The sequence below is a fragment of the Macaca mulatta genome, chromosome 13 (assembly GCF_049350105.2).
Source record: "Macaca mulatta isolate MMU2019108-1 chromosome 13, T2T-MMU8v2.0, whole genome shotgun sequence".
Classification (NCBI taxonomy): domain Eukaryota; kingdom Metazoa; phylum Chordata; class Mammalia; order Primates; family Cercopithecidae; genus Macaca; species Macaca mulatta.
The window spans coordinates 52,007,140-52,027,911 of NC_133418.1; the positions used below are offsets into that span (position 1 = coordinate 52,007,140).

At 36.8% G+C, this 20,772-nt stretch overlaps 1 protein-coding gene across 24 annotated transcripts in view; it reads left to right on the plus strand.

Moving 5' to 3' along the window:
* Positions 1 to 20,772, plus strand: part of EXOC6B (exocyst complex component 6B) — a 678,312-nt gene that overhangs the window by 87,542 nt on the left and 569,998 nt on the right. For 17 of the 24 annotated variants that reach the window (XR_013402682.1, XR_013402683.1, XM_077959247.1 and 14 more), the window contains exons 2-5: positions 8,576 to 8,741; positions 16,683 to 16,730; positions 18,578 to 18,668; positions 18,768 to 18,813. Coding sequence is in view for 22 of the 24 variants with exons in the window: in XM_077959247.1 (XP_077815373.1) it covers positions 8,576 to 8,741; positions 16,683 to 16,730; positions 18,578 to 18,668; positions 18,768 to 18,813 (351 nt within the window). In the remaining 2 variants the exon portion in view is untranslated. Of the gene's footprint in view, positions 1 to 8,575; positions 8,763 to 16,682; positions 16,731 to 18,557; positions 18,669 to 18,767; positions 18,814 to 20,772 lie in introns of all 24 variants that reach the window. The other 7 variants (XM_077959246.1, XM_077959237.1, XM_077959250.1 and 4 more) reach the window with 3 other exon arrangements.

Genomic DNA, 20,772 nt, shown 5'->3' on the forward strand with positions numbered 1-20,772 from the left:
GTCTCCCACATATATAGCATATATACTATATATAATACATGCATTTATATACATAATATATACAACATATACATCTACACATGAGGTTACTTACATTTATTAGGGTTTGATTCAGAGATTCTAGGAAACTTGCATGGTCTATTTTTGTTAAGTCCACATTAAATCTACATGCCTTAAGTGGATTATGACTATTCACTGCAGTGTTTCTACCATACTAGTGTTAACCATTAGTGGTTTGTCTTTCTTTGTAAATAGCTTAATGATACCTATCATTGGAACCATAATGATAATTTTAAGTGGGGAGACCGAAGTGTTCCAACAATTATTCATTTTTCTTGTTTCTCTCAGTAGAATCATGTTTCAATAATTAATACACAGTCTCTTAATATTTACACATCTCTTCAGAGTAATTCTTTAATTAAATATGTAGGGTGGTGCAAAAGTAGTTGCGGTTTTGCCATTTTTTTAATGGCAAAAATTAAAAGTAATGGCAAAACCGCAATTACTTTCTCCTTTAATGGCAAAAATGAAAAGTAATGGCAAAACCGCTATTACTTTTGCACCACCCTACTAATTAATATCTTTTGTAAAGAATCTGGAAGTGTTTTATCAATATGCCCTAGATTCAGACTAATTATGTTGATGATAGATACTAAGTGAACCGGTCGTTTCATTTAGCTCCAACATTGCATGTTTAAGTGTTAAACTTAACACACTGAATTACATGCAGTGAAACCAGAGCTAACCTACCAAGGGTATTATAACTCCTAAACAATTGTATTAGTACTCTGCTTTCAGCAGTTTTCCAGGTTAGATTCATGACTATCACCAGGCTGTAGAGTTACTTTTTTATACCTTATCTTATAATTAGCAGCCACATTCATGATCTAACTTTTATCTGCCAGATTTCATGACCACCACTGAAAGATGCAATGAAATAAAATCTTTTTGCACTGAATACAATAGATACAAAGGACAAAGTGAAGCCACTAACAATCCTGTTTTGCCTTTATATCTTCAGTTACTGATAGTGATTACTTGTTCTAATAGTGTGACATTATCATAGTAGCAGTTATGGCAGTCTCTATGTTCTTAATTTGGAGTTTCCTTGTTTTCATTAGTTTATTTCCTAATAGTCTGTTGTTGATTTGACTGATGTTTTGTGACAGTTTCCCCTTCTCTACTTTCCTGTGGTATTTAACCAAAACCAGGTTTTAGTAGGCCCTTTGGCTAGGTGTCAATTGAAACTGCTCCACCCTGTTTTTATTCCTCTGAAGATAGCCATCACTGGGGTTCCCTTCCTGCCTTGAGAGAGATCTGCATCACAGCATTCTTTTGGTTATATGGGCTATCTTCATGTGAAGCCAGTTGGATACCTTGGTATCTTCAGAGCTGGAAAAAGGATTTGAATACATTTGATCTCCTGTGGCAGTACAAAAATATTTGGGTATAATGTTCAGTTAGAATTCATTAACTAGCATATGCTTCTCCTGCCATTGATGATGATCTGATTGATCTGCTTCATCTTTATGCACTCAGAACATCCAGATTACAATAGTAAGGTTGGAATTAAACTGATAGACAAACTGAAGTAAGGAGAAGGGACTTTAAACTCCTTTTGACCTCCTGCAGTTTCTCTTTCAACATCATGCACAAATCTGTTTTTCCACTTTATTTTTAACATTTGGAATAAACAAAAATACTAATGATGCTTTTATGGAGCTTAATGAGAAGAAAATGTTTGAGGAATAAAACCATGACAGAAGTTTAAAAACATATATATGAAAAAGAAAAGACCAGAATAAACTCTGGAATTTTTCCTTGAATTAATCAAAAACAAAAACCGAAATGTTCAGTTCATTGTGTCTTGAAGTTCTCCGTGGTTCTGAAAACATCTCAACAGCTTTGTATCATGAGATGCACTTTTGCATCCACCTCTGAAACAACTAGAAATCCTCATCAGTTAGTCTCCTACCTTTCCTTCTCTTTCTCCATCTTCATCATATATGGAGGACCTCCTCTGTGCCAGGCTGTGTGCCAGGAGGTGGAGATAAAATGGGTAAGACATAGTCTCTCCCCACAGGGAGATTGGCAAGTGAATGGACAATCAGATATAGTTTAATAAATTCTGTAAAGATGATAATCACCGAGGAGGAGCACATAATAGAGTCTATGTGATTAGGGAAGGTTTCCCAGAAAAGGTACAAGCTGAAAATTGAGGGGCAAATGGGAGTTACTCCTAAGTAAACTAGAAGCAAAAGGAGAAGAATGGCGTAGGTCCAGGGAACAAGATTGCTTTGCCGTGTGTAGACTCTGACTTGCTCTTGGTTGTTTCTTTGGTTTGCTTGTTACCTTTGAAGACTGAATAATGTTGCGTCATTTAGGATACTTTCCTTTGCAAGTAGCAGAATATCGAGGGAAAGTGGCTTAAACAATGGGAAATTTATTAAGTCATATAACATGATGTTTGGAGATAGGGCTGTTTCAGGATTGCATCACTATTGAAGAGCCAAGTGCTTTCCATTTTCCCCTTTGCCATTCTATTTTTTGGGCAATATCTTCTTCCTTTTCAGAGTGGTTACTGCATCCTCAAACATTATGCTCTCACAGGACAATGTCTAAGGCTGGAAAAGCAGTTTCTTTTCCTGAATGCTTCAGGAAAGAAAACCTTTTCTTGGACCCTCACTGACAGATTTTCCTTCTCATTGGTGAGATGAGTGTGTCACACCACCATATATTAACTGATCACTGACAAAGAGAATGCAATTACCATGATTGGTTTACAGACTAATTAATATTTATCTTTTGTGGCAGGACAGAAATATCAGAATGAATTGGGACTCCTCCAATAGGAGGAAGAAGAGAATAGTTGCATAGGCACAACTAATAGGCAACTTACTCATCTTGAAGTAGAAGTTTGTCTCTCTCTCTCTCTCTTTTTAAACCACTTAGCTTTGTGTTGGGCTTCATGTGGCATTAGCTTTTTCTGTTTTCTTTGGGGGTCAGGCCTAATTGTATCGTAACAAGCAATGTAATTTTGATTAAGGCATTTAACTTGCCTTGACCTCAGTTTCCTTGAGTGTACAATGAGAGTTTTGTATTCCATCTCTAAGACCTCTTTCAACTAACATTTTAGGGGCCCATGCCACCTGCTTGCTTTCCTCGTTCTAAGAGATAGACTAATGCAGTAGAGAGGACACTTTGTAGCTATGTGAAGTTGGCAAGTTGCTTCATCTTCCTGGGTTACAGATTTCTCATTTATAAAATGGGAATAATGTCCAATTTATAAGATGCATTGGATTTAAATGAAATAATGCTCATAACATTATTTTTCCTCCTTCTTTGACAAGCAAATTTGAGTTAATATAGGCTCTAAGCAAGTGATATAATCCTGTAGTGGTTCAGTACAGGGGAATGGTAAATATTTGTTCAATAGAATTACTCAAGTGCCATTTTATAAATTAAGATCTCTTAATATGCACATGAAATTTAGGTGGGATATGGATATAGTATTATTATGAAATCTAGAACTATGCACCAGATAGTTATACTAGGATAAATAATTTACTTTTTGCAAAAACCAGTGGTTTATTTGGGGGTTTTTGGAAACCAGACTCCACATGGCAGCATTTATTTAGTTGAGTCAAATTTAGGCTATAAAAAGTTTAGTTAATTTCCATGTGTTTCTTCTTGTTTGCCTTTTACCAAGTACTAGGCTATTATTGAGATAATCACAAATAATTAAACTAGTGGTGCAGTTTATTCCATAGATTGTCTTGTTTAACTGCAATATAACCTGGACATGTCAAAAACCTATGCCTTTGTTCTCAAGATCCTGCTTTCTAATAGTAATGGAAATTTAAACATTAGAGGTGTGTACCTTACATATCATTTAGTAATCAGCTATAAGTCTCTGATCAATGGGTATTATGGAATACAGTTTTTAGATTTTTAAGCAGTCCTGTTTACTTGTAAGGCCGCATTGTTTCAAGGAATGTTAGAAAAGGGCCATCACTAGATGGCAGTCTTTCTCTACCTTAAGGTATTTGTTAAAAGAGAAAAGCCACATTTTGTTCAACTGCAATGTTGACTACTGATATTAGATTGGCTTCATTAGTAAATTTCTGACCTTTTCAGTGTTTAAGTCTTGTTTATTTTTGTTTTTAGCCTTTTATATCTGAAGGATATGTTGGTTAGCAAGGTGTTATAGTTAAATATACTTGAAATGCTGTTTCATGGCGAACTGGTAGGTAGTGATCAGTTCATAATTGCCTTTTCCTTTGGTAGACAATTTGAAATAAAATCTTTCAATCTGTGGTTTTTAACGTATTTGATAACCAGATGGAAACTATGGGAAACTTTTTTTTTCTTAAAAATGCATATATGTACATCTACCTATATATACAAAATCCACATAGGATCTGGGAATCATGGATTTCCTGAAACATACCTGTGGAACATAAAGTCTCTTAAATATAGTCTTTATCCCCTGTTTTAAATATGGGTGTTTTACATTTTATTCTTTCTTTTTTTAAAATTCTCAAAATACTCTGGGGATCCACTGCAAACCTTTCATGTTATTCTGCATAATAATTAAATAGAATATTACAATCATAATGGTCCTAAGATAGGAGTAACAGATGGAGAGTAGTGATGAGCAGGTAGAAACTTTATTAACTTGTGTTTTATTTTGTTTTTTAAAGAAATGGGATCTCACTATGTTGACCAGGCTGGTTTCAAGCTCCTGGCCTCAAGCAATCCCTCTATCTTGGCCTCCCAAAGTGCTGGGGTTAGAGGCATGGGCTACCACTACCGGTCCATTAACTTGTTTTGAACTACTGCCTATTTAGACTTCTACAAATGTATGAGCTTAGCGTTATTGACTAAACTTGAAAATGGAGGTGAATTGTGGATACTTAAAGCTAAGCTAGTACTTTTAAGAGAATTGTAATTGATTGCTTCTTATTTTCTAAATGAGAAACTTGAAGGTCACAGAGATTAACTGGATTGGCCAAAGACTTATATAGAGCAAGCTAATTACAGTGCTAAGATGAAGGCCACATAGGCAGCTAAAATCCACTTTCCTTTCTTAGGTTTTTGATTTTCTTTTTTTTAATGGGAAGATCAGAGAGCCTAGGGAGGCATTATTAATATAAGTTCTGAATTTCTTAACTTTGGAATTTGCTTTTCTGTGAGGCTGTCTTTTATGATGTTAACATAGATCTCTGGAGGGAAGAAATGAACAGAAGTTTTACCCAGTAGAATGAACTATACTTGCCATCTAACTTAGAAGTATACTGAGTCAAGTCAGGGTGTACTGAATTTGAAACCAAGAGATTGTCTAATATTGAATAATATATCAGCTTATGCAGTTTATTCTTCGCATTCTCCAAGTTCTCCAAGTGTCAAGGTAAATGGGTATCTTTACATGGAAACCTTTCTTTTCCTTTCCTTTCAAAAGGGGAAAAGTTAAGCTTATTTGAGATTACTTGAAATGTCAGTGGTAGATTCTGTTATGTATTCCAAACAGTTTTTTTCAGGCAAGTGGTTATTCTACAGTTTTCCTACTTGTCAAAGCAGGGATTGTTTATAATTTATTTGACAATCTCCCTTTATTTCAAAGGAAGGAGAATGAATCCAGATTGCTCTGCCTTTTCTGAAGTAAGTGTTCAGAATCTTGACTGGAAGCCAAACATGTACAGTCATATGTTGCTTAGCAAAGAGGATGTGTTCTGAAAAATGTATCATTAGGTGATTGTGTTGTGTGAACATCATAGAGTGTACTTACACAAGCCTAGATGGTATATAGCCTCCTACACACCTAGTTTATATGGTATAGCCTATTGCTACTAGGCTGCATACCTGTACAGTACGTTGCTGTACTTAATACTGTAGGCAGTTACAACATACTGGTACGTATTTATATATCTAAATATAGAAAAGGTAATGTGTTGCACTGCAACGTTACAAAGGCTATGACTTCACTAGATAATACAATGGGACCACCATTGTATATGTGGTCCATCATTAACTAAAACATTATTATGCCGTACATGACTATTTGGTTCATCTATGGTTATTGCTGAGTTTTGGGTGGTAGAACTGACCTCCTGAGGGGGGTGTGGTTTCTGATCCACCGGATCAGGATAGGGATCCAGTACTCAGAAAGGATTATAGAAGCAGAAAATGTTGGCAATGAGCAAATGAGTATTTCTTGAACAAATGTCAGAAATCAAAGAGTCCTTAAAGATAGTGTTAGTCATTCTTTAGTCAATGAATGTTTACTTATTGTCTACTACCTGTCTGGCACTGTTATAGAGGTACAATATGGCAGACAAAATTCTTGCCCTTGAGCTTATAATCTAGTTGAGGTGGGTTGTGGGGAGGCAGAGATAGACAACATATCATGGACGATGAGGAGGAAGAGATTGTTCAAAGGTATAGGGGATGAGCATTACTAGTATAAGAACTGGAAAAACAAAATTCTTGAGGCAGGAAGAGGCTTTAAAAAAAGCCAGGGTAGCTGGAACATAGAGGATGGAAAGGAATTTGGGTGGGAACTAGAGAGAGGAGAGAAATGAGGTTAGAGAGGTAATTTGAGGTTACATTATATAGGGCCTTACAGGCAGCGATAAAGATTCAAGATTTTAATTCTTTTATAAAGGTAAGCTGTTGGAGAGGTTTAAGCAGGGGATAACATCTAAATTATTGATTGAAAATGATCATTTTCGTTACTGTGTGGAGTGTCTGTTTTGGGGCAGGGGGTGGAGTACATGCAAAGTGCAGAATGGAGACTGTTAGGAGGCTATTGCATTGGTCCATTGTGGTGGTAATATAGATTTAGATTGTGTTGTAGTGGAAATGGTGGAATATGGTAAATTTTAAGACATGTTTTGGAGGTTGAGTTGTCAGGACTTATTAATGTATTGGATAGAGTATATGACGGAAAGAGATAGATTAGGAATCATTCCTAGATTTTTGGCTTGGGCAACTGTATAGTGCCTTTAGCTGTGATGGGGTGGGTAGGTTGTTGGGAAATTTGAGGAGGAACTGGTATGGGAGTGGAGATATGTTAGTAATAAAGATTTTTTTTTTCTATATTAAATAATGAGATGGCTTTTAAAAACCCAATTGGAGTTAAATAGTAGCTGGATATTTGAATCTAGTGCTCAGGGAAATGCTCTGAATTATAGGTATAGATTAGGAAATCAGCACTACAGAGATGATATTTTAAAACCATGGAATTAGATGGCTTCACTTAATGAGAGAGCATAGGTGGAGAAGGGAAGAGGTTTTAGGAATACTTTGGAATGTAATAGAGGAGGAGGAGCTGAGAATGGAAATTGAGAAGGCACATCAGTGAGAGGTTAAGAAACATGTTAGTGTGGTATCATTGAAGTCTACGGGAGACAGTGTTTAAAGAAGGAGAGAATATAAAACCATATCAAATGCTGCTATTAGGTGGAGTACAATGAATACTTTAGTCAAGTAAAGAAGTGAGGAAGTGGAAGGGAGTTTTGCTGGGAAGGGGAGAGGGATGTGTAGTTAAGGGCAGGATTTAAAAAGACATGTATAGGCTGTGCGTAGTGGCTCATGCCTGTAAATTCAGCACTTTAGGAGGCAAAGGTGTGAGGGCTGTCCAAGGCCAGGAGTTCAGGATCAACCTGGCCAACATATTGAGACTTCATCTTTTGTTAAAAAAAAAAAAATTATATATAAAAAAGTCATGTTTATATAGCCATGATAATCATCTAGTAAAGAGGGAGAAATATATGTTACCGAGGAGTGATAAAAGGGAAAACTTGCAGGAATAAAATTCTTGAGACAACAGGAGGGACTGAATTGCAGATAAGAGCTTGGAACACTTATTTTATCGTTACTGGAAGGTGGAGAGTAGGAGCTACAGATGTAAAGTAGACTGATTTTAGTGAGGGAAGAGGAGGTAGTTCTTTGTGTCTGTTTTTTTTCTGTAAAGTATATAGTCAGATCAGCAGCTGAGAGTGAAGGTAAGAACATTCGAGGAGAGGGCAAGGTAAGGTTCCCACACATAAATACTTTAGAATACAAAGTGGTTTTTCTGTGATGTGAGATGGGGGAATAGTTGTAGTAGGATTATCTAGCAATATTGACTGCCTAATTTAGATTTGCAGTTACATGGCTACCCTGAGTCTAGCCAGAACAGCTGTGTGTTTTTCTCTAGCTGTGTTCAACTTCTTGAATATAGTCATGGAGCAATTGGATAGTTGAATTTAACTAAAATGAGCTTTTCTAGACTACTTAAATTGAGAAAGAAAGGTACAAGGGAGTTGTAATTCAGTCCTCTAATTTTATGATGAGAATTTTGTGACGAATACTGTCAGGCACTCAAATATTCTGGAATGAATAAGAAAGCAAAAGTTTGGATTTTCCTTAAAAATACTGATTTAACAATGAGGCAATGTTGATATACAATTAGATTATTTTGTGGCTTAAGTGCCCTAAATATCTAAAAACCAAATTTGCTTCTGGATTTGTAATTCTGTTTTTCCTTCTTAGAAGTAACCGTGATATAACCTTCGTGCCATTTTTTTTAAAGGTCTGTTTATGATGGTGAAGAACATGGACGTTTCATGGAGAAGCTTGAAACTCGTATCCGTAATCACGACCGAGAAATTGAGAAAATGTGCAACTTTCATTACCAGGGCTTTGTGGACTCTATAACTGAACTGCTGAAAGTGAGAGGAGAAGCTCAGAAACTCAAAGTAAGAAGGCTCTAAGACACTGTTTCTCCGTCCTGTGTTGGGGTTTTCATTAGGATTAAAGGATTATAACGCAGAACACATATTTGTAGTGAAGATTTTTGTATAATTAGAAAGGAATTTATACTGAAACGTACATTCTTGAGAGTATGGCTTTTTAGCTAAAAATGATACCCCCCCCCTTTTTTTTTGAGACGGAGTCTTGCTCTGTCGTCCAGGCTGGAGTGCAGTGGTGCGAACTCGGCTCACTGCAAGCTCCACCTCCCGGGTTCACGCTATTCTCCTGCCTCAGCTTCCCGAGTAGCTGGGACTACCGGTGCCTGCCACCACGCCCGGCTAATTTTTTTGTATGTTTCGTAGAGATGGGGTTTCACCATGTTAGCCAGGATGGTCTCGATCTCCTGACCTCGTGATCCACCCGCCTCAGCCTCCCAAGGTGCTGGGATTACAGGCGTGAGCCACCATGCCCGGCCAAGAATACCCTTTTAAGGTTATATTTTCATTGGGATAACTACATGTGGACCAGAACCAGTGATCAGTAGCTGGTTCTTTTAAACAGCAACTCAGTTTGAGTCTTCATGTTTCTCTATCCTTGCTGTATAAAAGCTGTCATTGTAGAATGACAGAATTTCAAGGCATTGCTATAAAATTCTTTATAGCATGCCACCTAGGCCAAAGAAAAAAACCAGTGGTTGTTGTGGAGGGTCTTCTACCAAAGAATGAAGGTTATTTCTTGATGTGACAGTTTAAGGTCCAGGAAGGAGGCTAGGCACATTTGTCTGGTCCCTGGCATAGCAAAGTCACTTATTTTAGATAACTCACTTTGCTTATTGATCTTAAATCTAACTACTTCAGTAAGCTCTTCTGTTATTTATAATACTTTATATGTAGTTTGAGTTTTCTTTGTAAATACTCCTCATATGATCTGTAAGTAATAACAGTTTTATTTTCTTCTTTCAAGTTCTTATGCTTTTAATTATTTTTTTCTTATTGAAATTTGAATTAGAATCCTAAAAGGATTTTCCTGGGCATGGGGTTAACTTGACAGTGAGTATAAAACTCATTTTAAAAATTATTGGTAAGGAAAGCAAAGACACAGTTTTACTGAGGGGCAAAGTGGGCTGTCAGACATTATATTGTATTCTAAAGCTATAATAATTTTAAAACTCGATTGTAGAACATGACCTAAATCATGTGAAACTATCAAATTTCTTATTTTATTTAGCATGAATTTTTGTGTTTTGCTGCAGAAATATTAGTGTGTTTGATTATGTGGTGCCATCCTACTCCCCATTGGGTAGGGGTATTATATAGTATCAATATTTACCTTAATATCTTTAAAAAATTTCAAAAATTCTTAAGTTTAAACACATTAGGTCCTAAGGTTTTAAAAAAGAATTTATGGACCTGTACAACAGTATCCAGCCATCTTAAGAAATATTATATTGCCATCACAATTAAATCTCTCATTAGTACCCCTCTCAGTTGTTTTCTCTACTCGAGAGGTAACAGTTTTTTGATTTATTGTTAATGTTCTTTAATGCTTAACTATTTTCATTTAAAGTAAGTTAGGTCTTTTCCTTATTCAACATACTAAAATTAAAGGACCTAAAGAGTTAAATGTAAAATGTTATTAAAGGAACTAAAGAGTTAAATGTAAAAAATAAAACCATAAAAGAACTAGTAGAAAATGTAGGTGAATATTTATATTATTTTGAGACATTTCTAAACAAAATTTCTAAACCAGAAAGAAAAAATTGATATATGTAATAACATTAAAAGGAAAGAACCTATTGCACCTACAAATTAAAACTTAAAAGGCAGATAATAAAAAATACTTACAAACACATTATGGCAAATTGTTGATATCCTTATATATGAAGATTCTTGATAAATTAATAGGAAAAATGTGAACATTCTAATAGAAAACTGAGAAATACACAATAACATACAGTTTACATAAGAAGAAATACAAAGGAGCTCTACAATTTAGAAACAAATTAAAGGAATGCAGATTTAAACAATAAGGTGCCAATACTTAAAACCCCACATAGTTTTAGGATTTATTCTAAGGCTGTAAGTGCATGTACAAGGATGTTCATATGATGTTTTCTTTTAATAGGTAAAACTTAAAAGTGTTCCTAACATCATTTAATAGAAGATTACTAAAAGAAATTATGGTACATCTATTTGAAATAATAATAAACTACAGTATAGAGGATATTTCACATTGGAAAGTATTAGAGATATTTGCTTAATGTATAAAGATGATTAAAATGTATGAACAGTATGACTATTTTTATAAACTAAATACACATACTTTACATGTAAATAAATAAGCATTAAAGAAGATGAGAAGACTATATACCAAAATGTTATCAATAATCCCTTGATAATAAATAATTTTAATGTTTTCATTCTTGTGCCTTATGCCTCAGCCTCCCAGATAGCTAGGAATACAGGTGTGTACCGCCATGCCTGGCCAGTTTTTATAGTTTTAGTAGAGATGGGGTTTCGCCATGTTGGCCAGACTGGTCTCGAACTCCTTTCCTCAAGTGATCTGCCCGTCTCAGCCTCCCAAAGTGTTGGTATTACAGGCATGAACCACCATGCCTGACCATATTAAAGAATCTTAATAGTGCGTCTTTCTATTTATTGGTCCATACATTTGTAATCCTTAAATTTTGTGGGCCGATTAGCCTCAGCTGAACAAAAGTACCTGAAATGCTTCTCTTTGTATTTTAAGTTTCCTGCAGGTTCAACTGACAATTTTGAATGTTCATTAGAAAATTCAGTGTTAAAGTGTACACATTAAAACAAAATTTTCATTACATATGGGAAAATAAGTTGAAATCCATGTTAAAAATGGGGAAGACTAAAACTAAGGAGATGATGAAGAAGGGGCAGACTGTGGAGATGCTTATGAGATATAGTATCTCATATATCTGGAATAGAGTCCATGACTCTCAGGTTTCTGGTTTGGGTGACCCAGTAGTTGGTGGTTCGAGTCACTCATATGGGGAATAAAATGGGGCCAGAATCTCATGAATAGTTTGAATCTTGTCTCTAAAAAATGTATACACGCATGAGAACATAGTGTAAATTGAGAACAATTTCTAATGTTTTAAACATTTCTGTATGTTTAGAACTGTTGTAAACATTCTAAAATGTTTCATCATTTTAAAATGAGAAACTTGAACTTGCTACCGTAAAATAACTTTTTTTTGTTGAGGCAGAGTCTTACTCTGTTGCCTAGGCTAGAGTGCAGCGGCTGATCTTGGTTCACTGCAATCTCTGCCTCCCAGGTTCAAGCAATTATCCTGCCTCAGCCTCCCAAATAGCTGGAATTACAGGCGTACCACCACCCCTGACTAATTTTTGTATTTTTGGTAGAGACGGGGTTTCACCATGTTGACCAGGCTGGTCTGGAACTCCTCATTCTGGGAGTTCTCCCCACCTCAGCCTTTCAATGTGCTGGGATTACAGGTGTGAGCCACTGTACCCAGCCTGAAATAACTTTTTAAATATTTAGTTTTCTGCTTAAAATGACTATATGCCATGCAAATGTAATCAAGACTTTAAAAATGATAACCTTCTTAAATTTCTCATAGACACTATCCAAGAGAACCTTTTCTTATAAGTAGGTGATACAAAACATGGAATTATTTCTACATCTATTAAAAAAGTGAACCATCTGAAATGATATTAAAGAACCTGTTTTAATAAAAATTTTGAGACAGAGTCTTACTCTGTCACCTAGGCTAGAGTGCAGTGGCACAATCTTGGCTCACTGCAACGTCTGCCTCCTGGGTTCAAGCAATTCTTGTGCCTCATGCCTCAGCCTCCCAAGTAGCTAGGACTACAGGCATGTACCAGTATGCCTGACCAATTTTTGTATTTTTAGTAGAGATGAGGTTTCACCATGTTGGCCAGGCTGGTCTTGAACTCGTGTCCTCAAGTGATCTGACCGTCTCAGCCTCCCAAAGTGTTGGTATTACAGGCATGAACCACCATGACTGACCATATTAAAGAATCTTAATAGTGCATCTTTCTATTTATTGGTCCATACATTATAATCCTTAAATTTTGTGGGCTGATGAGCCTCAGCTGGACAAAAGTTCTGAAATGCGTGTAAACAAAGATATGGGGTTTCCTGCCAGGACCTGTGTATGCTATTTATCCTCACCCAGCCATTGCATCTTCCTATACTCATCTTGGGCTGTTCTTTTTTATGCTCCTTTGATGCCTCTATCCCACACTTCTCCCATAGCTCCTTGGTGCCCTGTCCATGATAGTCAGCACAATGTTTTGTCTCTGGTTATTGAAGTAGTCATGTGGTGGGATACCTCCTTGGCACGGTAGTACTGATTATAGCTCATAATGCTCCCGAATTGCTGATATCACTTGCTGGTTGGTACTCATCTTCTTTTCCTCTTGCTTCCCTTGCCTTCCATCAAATTTCTTCAAGTTGCAAATTCCTTCAACTTGCTGAGGATGCCCCAGCGGGAATACCTGAACTGGAGGCTACTGATTTAGGGTTTTAGTCTGTTTCAGGCTCCACCCAGTTACTTTGAGGGCAGAGGGGATTAATGTCTAGCAGGACACGTAGGAGACTCTGGTCTAGGGGGATCCATTTGACCTAGGTTCAGAATCTATTAAATAAAAAGTTTCCTGAACTCTAGAAAATAGTGTAGACAATGTAAAAAGTATTAACAACTGTTAATGCTATTTTAACATACCGATGAAAATAAATTGTACTCTAAGATGCCCATTATTTGTTGTGATTCTCAGTGTATACATATACACACTTATCTTCTTTGAAATAAATGAAGTAGCATGCTAGATAGCTGGTATATTTTCTTTTTCTTTTTAAAAAATTTTTTGGAGACAGAGTGTCACTCTGTCACCCAGTCTGGAGTGCAGTGGCATGATCTCGGCCCACTGCAACCTTTGCTTCCCGAGTTCAAGTGATTCTCCTGCCTCAGCCTCCCAAGAAGCTGGGACTACAGGTGCATGCCACCACGCCCAGCTAATTTTTGTATTTTTGTAGAGATGGGGTTTCACCATGTTGGCCAGGCTGGTCTCGAACTCCTGGCCTCAAATGATCCGCTGCCTCAGCCTCCCAGAGTGCTGGGATTACAGGCGTGAGGCACTGCGCCTGGCTTCTTTTTATTGTTATGCATTGAAATAGTTATTGAATGGTATTGACACAGTTATTATCTTTATTTATTTTTTTGAGACGGAGTTTCGCTCTTTTACCCAGGCTGGAGTGAAGTGGCATGATCTTGGCTCACTACAACCTGTGCCCCTCACCCGGTTCAAGCGATTCTCCCACCTCAGCCTCCCGAGTAGCTGGGAATACAGGCATGCACCACCACGCCCAGCTAATTTTTGATTTTTAGTAGAGACTGGGTTTCACCATGTTGGCCAGGCTGGTCTCAAACTCCTGAGCTCAGGTTGATCCACCTGACTCGGCCTCCCAAAGTGATAGTATTACAGGTGTGAACCATCACACCCTGCCCACAGTTATTATGTTTCTTACTGGAAGCATTCGTTAGGTTCCTAGGAATATGTTTCAGAACGATGGTTTGCATGAAATTAATTTAGTGTTCCTTGATCAGTATTTTTGGCAAAAACTGAAATTAAATATAATCGAATTGAATAGAAAACAAGAGAGTGTATTACATGTACTGAGGATAAACATTGTTTCTTGAAAATTGTGTGTGTGTTCCCTATACTTGTGTACTGAGTTGCAATGGAAAATGTATTTTTTACAGTGAGTTTAAGGTGAAAAAAAGTGAGAAATGGTCCCTTCATAAGGCAAATAAGGCTACTCTAGTAGACAGTGTTGCTGAATTTACGAGTATTATGGAGGGTTGAATTTTGGGAGATCTCCAGTTTAGGATAAAAAATATCTAATTTGCTATTGAATAACTACTATAATGGGGATAGCATTATCACCCAAGGAAGCCGTTATGATTTTTATTCACATTGCTTGAACGCTTTTTCTTATATTGAGCTGAATACTGTTTTCTAGTAACAAGCATTGGTTTGAGTAATAAGCTCCATTTTTAGGGAACCACTTTACTTCTGATAGCTCTTCAGATATTTGAAGGGCAGCTATTGTTTAAATATGGTTTATAGTACGTAGGATCCAGGTACGGTGTATAGTGTCTCCAAGTGAATATTTTTCTCCTCTTTTGGCTAAAAATTGCTTCATCTGTTTTTCATGTGGTATAGCTTTGACTCCCTCTCCAAATCTGTTCACCTCTAACCATGCTTCAGCTTGTAAAGCCCTTCTTAAAATGTGGCATCCAATTGTAAATTTCATAGTGTGGTATTACTACCTTACCATCACGCTTATTCTAGACCAGGGGTTAGCAAACTCTGTCTCTTAGGCCAAATCCAGCTTGCCCCCTGTTTGTGTAAATAAAATTTTGTCGGAACACAGCCATGACCTTTCATTTACATGTATTTTCTTTATGGCTGCATTCCTGCTACAGAGGTAGAGTTGAATAGTTACAACAGAGATTGTATGGCTTGCAAAGCCTAAAATATTTGCTATCTAGCCCTTTATGGAAACAGATTGCTGACCCCCGTTTAGACAATGCTTCTGTTAACATTGTCTTGGATGTGCATTTTGGATGGCTTTATCACTCTTAATTTGTATTGAGCTCAGTGCAATAAAACCACAAAGTGTTTCACAGGTGGTGCCATTAAGTAAATAATAAAGAGGGAATTTGCTGGTGTTTTTGCCTCCCTTTCTGGTACTTTAAAGAGGCTTCCTGGAGGAGTTCACAGTTCATTTTGTCTTTGGATGGAGGTGCAGATGGTAATCCGCTTTGAATGATAGTCCAGGTATAGTGTATAGTTCAGAGCAGTGATTTCAAAAGTGTGGTCTTTTAAAAAACTAGCTCCTTGAGAAGATCTTCAGTTAAAGGGTATTATGTCAGATAAATTTGGAAAGCATCCTATACGATATCCCTTTCTTGGGCATTTACAGTGCATGTCATATCATGTGTGTTTGTGTGTATGTGTGTGTGTCTGTGTGTCTGTGTTTGTGTGCTCATGTGTGCATTGCTGTGTGCATGTGCAGAGTACCTGCTCACTAACACTTCTTGATGTCCTAAGGGACATAATAGGAAATGCTAGGTTAGGGGATGCATTAAAAGTATAAGGTGTAGCAATTACTGGTGGAAGGCTAGAAAGCCTTTATTAAACAACATAATAGAAGTTAGTGTTGCTTATGTTTTGATATCACAGATGATGAGGAAATTACTATTCTATATAATTAATTTTTTCCATCATTGAAATGTCAAAAGTGGGTATCAAAAAAAGTAGATGCCATTTCCTTTAATAATGAACTCTGGATCATTTAAGGGCGTATTCACAAATTTTTGACTATCTGATGGAGAGACTATGTTGGAAAAATGGAAGTATGGAAGTGTTAGGAGCTGTTCAGAATTAATGATCCAAAAATAATTTAGGTAAAGCATTTTCTAAAAATAAAATAATAAGCAAACAGGGAAACTATGACTTGAGTTAAAAAGTTCAGTGTATACCCAGCTTTTCTAGGAATACATTGGTGAAATGAAGAATATCTATGATAAAATTTGTTCTTTCTATTTTATCTTTCTCTCCCCTTTTTCCTCTTGTCTCCCCAAAGTTAAAGTGTGATCTTCAGTTATTATAGTATCTTAGTTTAGAACTGTTCTAAACTCACCATATTTTTTAGTAAATTTTTCTTTTCAAAAGGTCATGCAAACATCCAGTAGAAAAGTTGACATAATTTAAACCCAAGAGAATGCCACTGGACCAATATGTAGTGGAATACTGAAAATATCTAACTACCTATTCCCATTCTTTTCATATTAAATTTAGATCTTTTTCAACTATTGTCTAAATGTTTGTTTTTTATGAGTATAAATTGTCTTCTCTCCACAGAATCAAGTGACGGATACTAATAGAAAACTACAACATGAGGGAAAGGAAGTAAGACCAGTTTACCTTTTGAAGAAATCTTTTCTGTTTCATGCCACTCTCTTTTAATGACTATGTTATTCATTTAGTGGTTAAGACTGTAAGTAGTATGTTGGAAGTACTTGGACGTTATTGTTGCTCTTCCTAATGTTTATCTAAATTAAATGAACGTAGTCACTGGGAAGTCTAAGGAGAGAGGATACAGCCTTCTTAGTTGTGCTTTTAGATCATTGACTTGTCATAATACAGTAATGCTCTTCCTCTGCCTGGAATGTTATTTCCTCAATATTCACCTTCTTCAAATCTTTGCTCAAATGTTGCCTTCTTACCTTATTTGAAATTGTGGTCTCACTCTTACCCGTGCATTCTTTTGATCCTTTCCCACTTTTTCTTCATTGTGCCTGTCATGCTCTGATATTATATTTAATATATTTTTACTTATATATATATTTTTTTTGCCTGTCAACCTCCATTGGAAATTAAACCCCATGGGATTAGAAATTTTCGTTTGCTTTATTCATTGCTGTATCCCCTCCATCTACCTAAATAGTGACTGGCACAATGTGGATGCTCAACAAATATTTATTTAACAAATTAATCAACCAGGCACAGAGGCTGAGATTATATGCTGTAATCCCAGTGCTTTGGGAGGCTGAGGTGGGAGGATCACTTGAGGCCAGGAGTTTGAGATCAGCTTCGGCAACATAGTGAGACCCCATCTCTACCCCCAACTCCCCCCAAAAAAAAAACCAAAAAAAAAAAAAAAAAGAAAAACAACCATAACCAGGCATGGTGGTGCATGCCTGTAGTCCCAGCTATTTGGAAGACTGAGGTGGGAGGATCTCTTAAGCCCAGGAGTTTAAGGTTGCATTGAGCCATGATTGCGCCACTGCACTCTCAGCCTGGGTGATGGAGGGAGACCCCATCTCTATCCCCCGACCATTAAAAAAAATCGTTGATTCTATTAATTGACATATTTACCATTTAAACCATCACAGTTTATAATATTATTTTATATCTATTTGCTCATTTGATCCTCATGGCCGACAAAATCAGGACAGGTATTATCACTGTTTGATTGATGAGGAAACTAAAACAAATGATTTGCTGTATTTTACATAGTTATTGGCAAGGCTGGGACTAAAACCTGGGTTTTCTGACTTGTAGTACATGACTGTTCTCTGTTATCATGCTTCTTTCTTATCACCTAATACTTTTAAAATGTTTAATTTTAATAACCTTTAAGATTAGCTTTTGATTGTTTTATCAGTGACTTACTCAGGACCATTCTCTGGTTCTTTTCTGCATGGTATCTAAGCAGATAACATTTTTAGGTATGGGTGTAGGATGAATGCTGCAAGTAGATGTGTAGATTATTACTTTTTAAAGAAGTTTGTCTCACATTCTAAATTCTGTGGAGTACAATTTCTTCTAGTTATATTATGGTGTGACTTCTGATAGAAGCCTTTAAAACTGGAGCTAGAGGAATAAAAGTGAGTTACTTTTCACCAAACTGTAATTTTTAGAAAAGCCACATCTTTTAAGTGTGTGGTTTATTTGTTGAAATAGAGATTTAGTTGAAGATAGTTTTTTTTTTTTTTCTCCTGGATAACCCTTGTATTTTAGGACTTCATTTTACCTAGCCCTTCCTAGTATTGTATGTATCTTGGGGAGAAAGCGGGAAACTGTGCAGGAATGTTTTACTGGTTAAGAAAGGCAGTTCTTTAGTTCACTTGGCAGGTCTTACTAAGAAACTGTCTGGGATTTTCTGATGAATTGAACACAGTGTGGAAAAATGTGACTGAAAGCTTTTTATTTACAGCCATTGGCATAATTCAGTCTTTTTCCCTCTTGCCAAGCTGGTAATAGCAATGGAAGAGCTGAAGCAGTGTCGACTACAACAGAGAAATATTTCTGCCACTGTTGATAAATTAATGCTGTGTCTTCCAGGTGAGGAACTGGAAATGGAGAAGGATTTTTGGTGTAATTTTTTTGCTTTAATTAGGCTTTCTCTAAATCATGTTTGTGTTTTCTTTTCTTTCTTTTAAGTCCTAGAGATGTACAGCAAACTGAGGGACCAGATGAAAACTAAAAGGTAAGATTTTTTTTTTAATGGAACAGTTTTTACTACCTAAAATTTCTGTTATTTAGAATACTTTTAGGTCCATATTTAGCATAACTTTTCAAAAAATAATTAAGTTTCTAACATCTTCTTAACCTTTTGTATATTTATTGATTCGTTATAGATTTATTTGTATATATACGTGGTATGCTAATGTGTTCTGTCATGTATTAGGTTTAACAAATAATACTTACAGTTAGATTTTTAAAAGACCCAGTCTTTTTTTTTTTGAGACGGAGTCTCGCTCTGTCGCCCAGGCTGGAGTGCAGTTGCACGATCTCCACTAACTGCAAGCTCTGCCCCCCGGGTTCACGCCGTTCTCCTGCCTCAACCTCCCGTGTAGCTGGGACTACAGGCGCCCGCCACCACGTCCGGCTAAGTTTTTCTGTTTTTAGCAGAGACAGGGTTTCACAGTGTTAGCCAGAATGGTCTCGATCTCCTGACCTCGTGATCCGCCCTTCTCGGCCTCCCAAAGTGCTGGGATTACAGGCGTGAGCCACCGCGCCAGGCCAAGACCCAGTCTTCTAAGGAAAAGCATATACCTATTTTAGTGATAGTTGGTTTGAGATATGTTTTGATTTATTTAATAGTGTTGTAGAAAAAAATAGTACTGGTTTTGGTGCAAGAGTACATTAGCGGGGGTTCTTCAGAAAAACAGAACCAATAGCGTGTGTGTCTGTGTGTATATGTATGTGTGTGTGTGTGTGTGTGTGTGTGTGTGTGTGTGTGCGCGCGTATCTCTGTCTGTTTACCTACTGGAGAGGGATGTATTTATTTTAAGGAATTGGCTCACATGATTGTGGAGTATAGCACATATAGCAAAAGCTGCGGTGTAGTCTGGCAAGCTAGGGTCCAGTGAAGAGTTAAGATAATAGCTTGAGTTCCAAGGGGCTCTTCTGTAGAATTCCCTCTTCCTTGGGCACAGTCAGCCTTTTTCCTATTAAGGTTTTCACCTGTGGTGGAATGAGGCCTACTCACATTATGGAGGGTAATCATCTTTACTCATAGTCTACTGACTTAAATGTTAATCTCATCTAAAAAATACCATCATGGAAACATCTAGAATAATGTTTGACCAAATATCTGGGTCCAGTGGTCAGCCAAGTTGCCGCATAAAATTAACTGTTGTAAAGGGGAAGGGTGAGGTTAAATTCAGAGGATTTCCTCTTCTGTATGTTGTTTTCTTCTAAAGGAAAATCTACAGTGACTCTATAGTTCTGCTCCCCAAACTAGAATAAGCATCTCCCATCTCTCTACCCTGAGATGCCCTGTAGTATGATGGGGATATATGAAGCTGTAGGATAAACAGAGCATGTCTTCTTGGAATGTTAATTTTACCTAGGTTTTGAGGGAAAAAGTATACATTTAAAATATATTTAATATTGAGATAAGAATAGAAATATTATGGATAAAAATTCAAAATTCTCAAGATTTTTGAAGCTGAATCATTAGACATTAAAATAGGAGGACATGCTCTCATAAGAGAACATGGATAGAACACTATGAGAAGTTCTGCCTGTGATATGAAAGTAGTATTAGTTCCCTAATATCCTTTTAGTAAAGGTCTAAAATTATAGAGAATTTAAAATCACCTGTGAGCCAGGTGCAGTGGCTCACACCTATAATCCCAGCACTTTAGGAGGCTGAGGCGGGTGGATCACTCGAGGCCAGAAGTTTGAGACCTGCCTGGTCAACACGGAGAAACCCCATCTCTACTGAAAAACAAAAAAAGGAGCTGATTACAGGAGGTGGTGCACACCTGTAATCCCAGGAGGCCAAGGCATGAGAATTGTCTCACATAATAGCTTGCATTCAGGAGGCAGAGGTTGCAATGAGCTGAGATTGCACCACTGAGCTCCAGCCCGGGTGACAGAGCGAGGCTATCTCAAAAAAAAAAAAAAAAAATTCACCTGTGTACCAACTTCTCGGAAT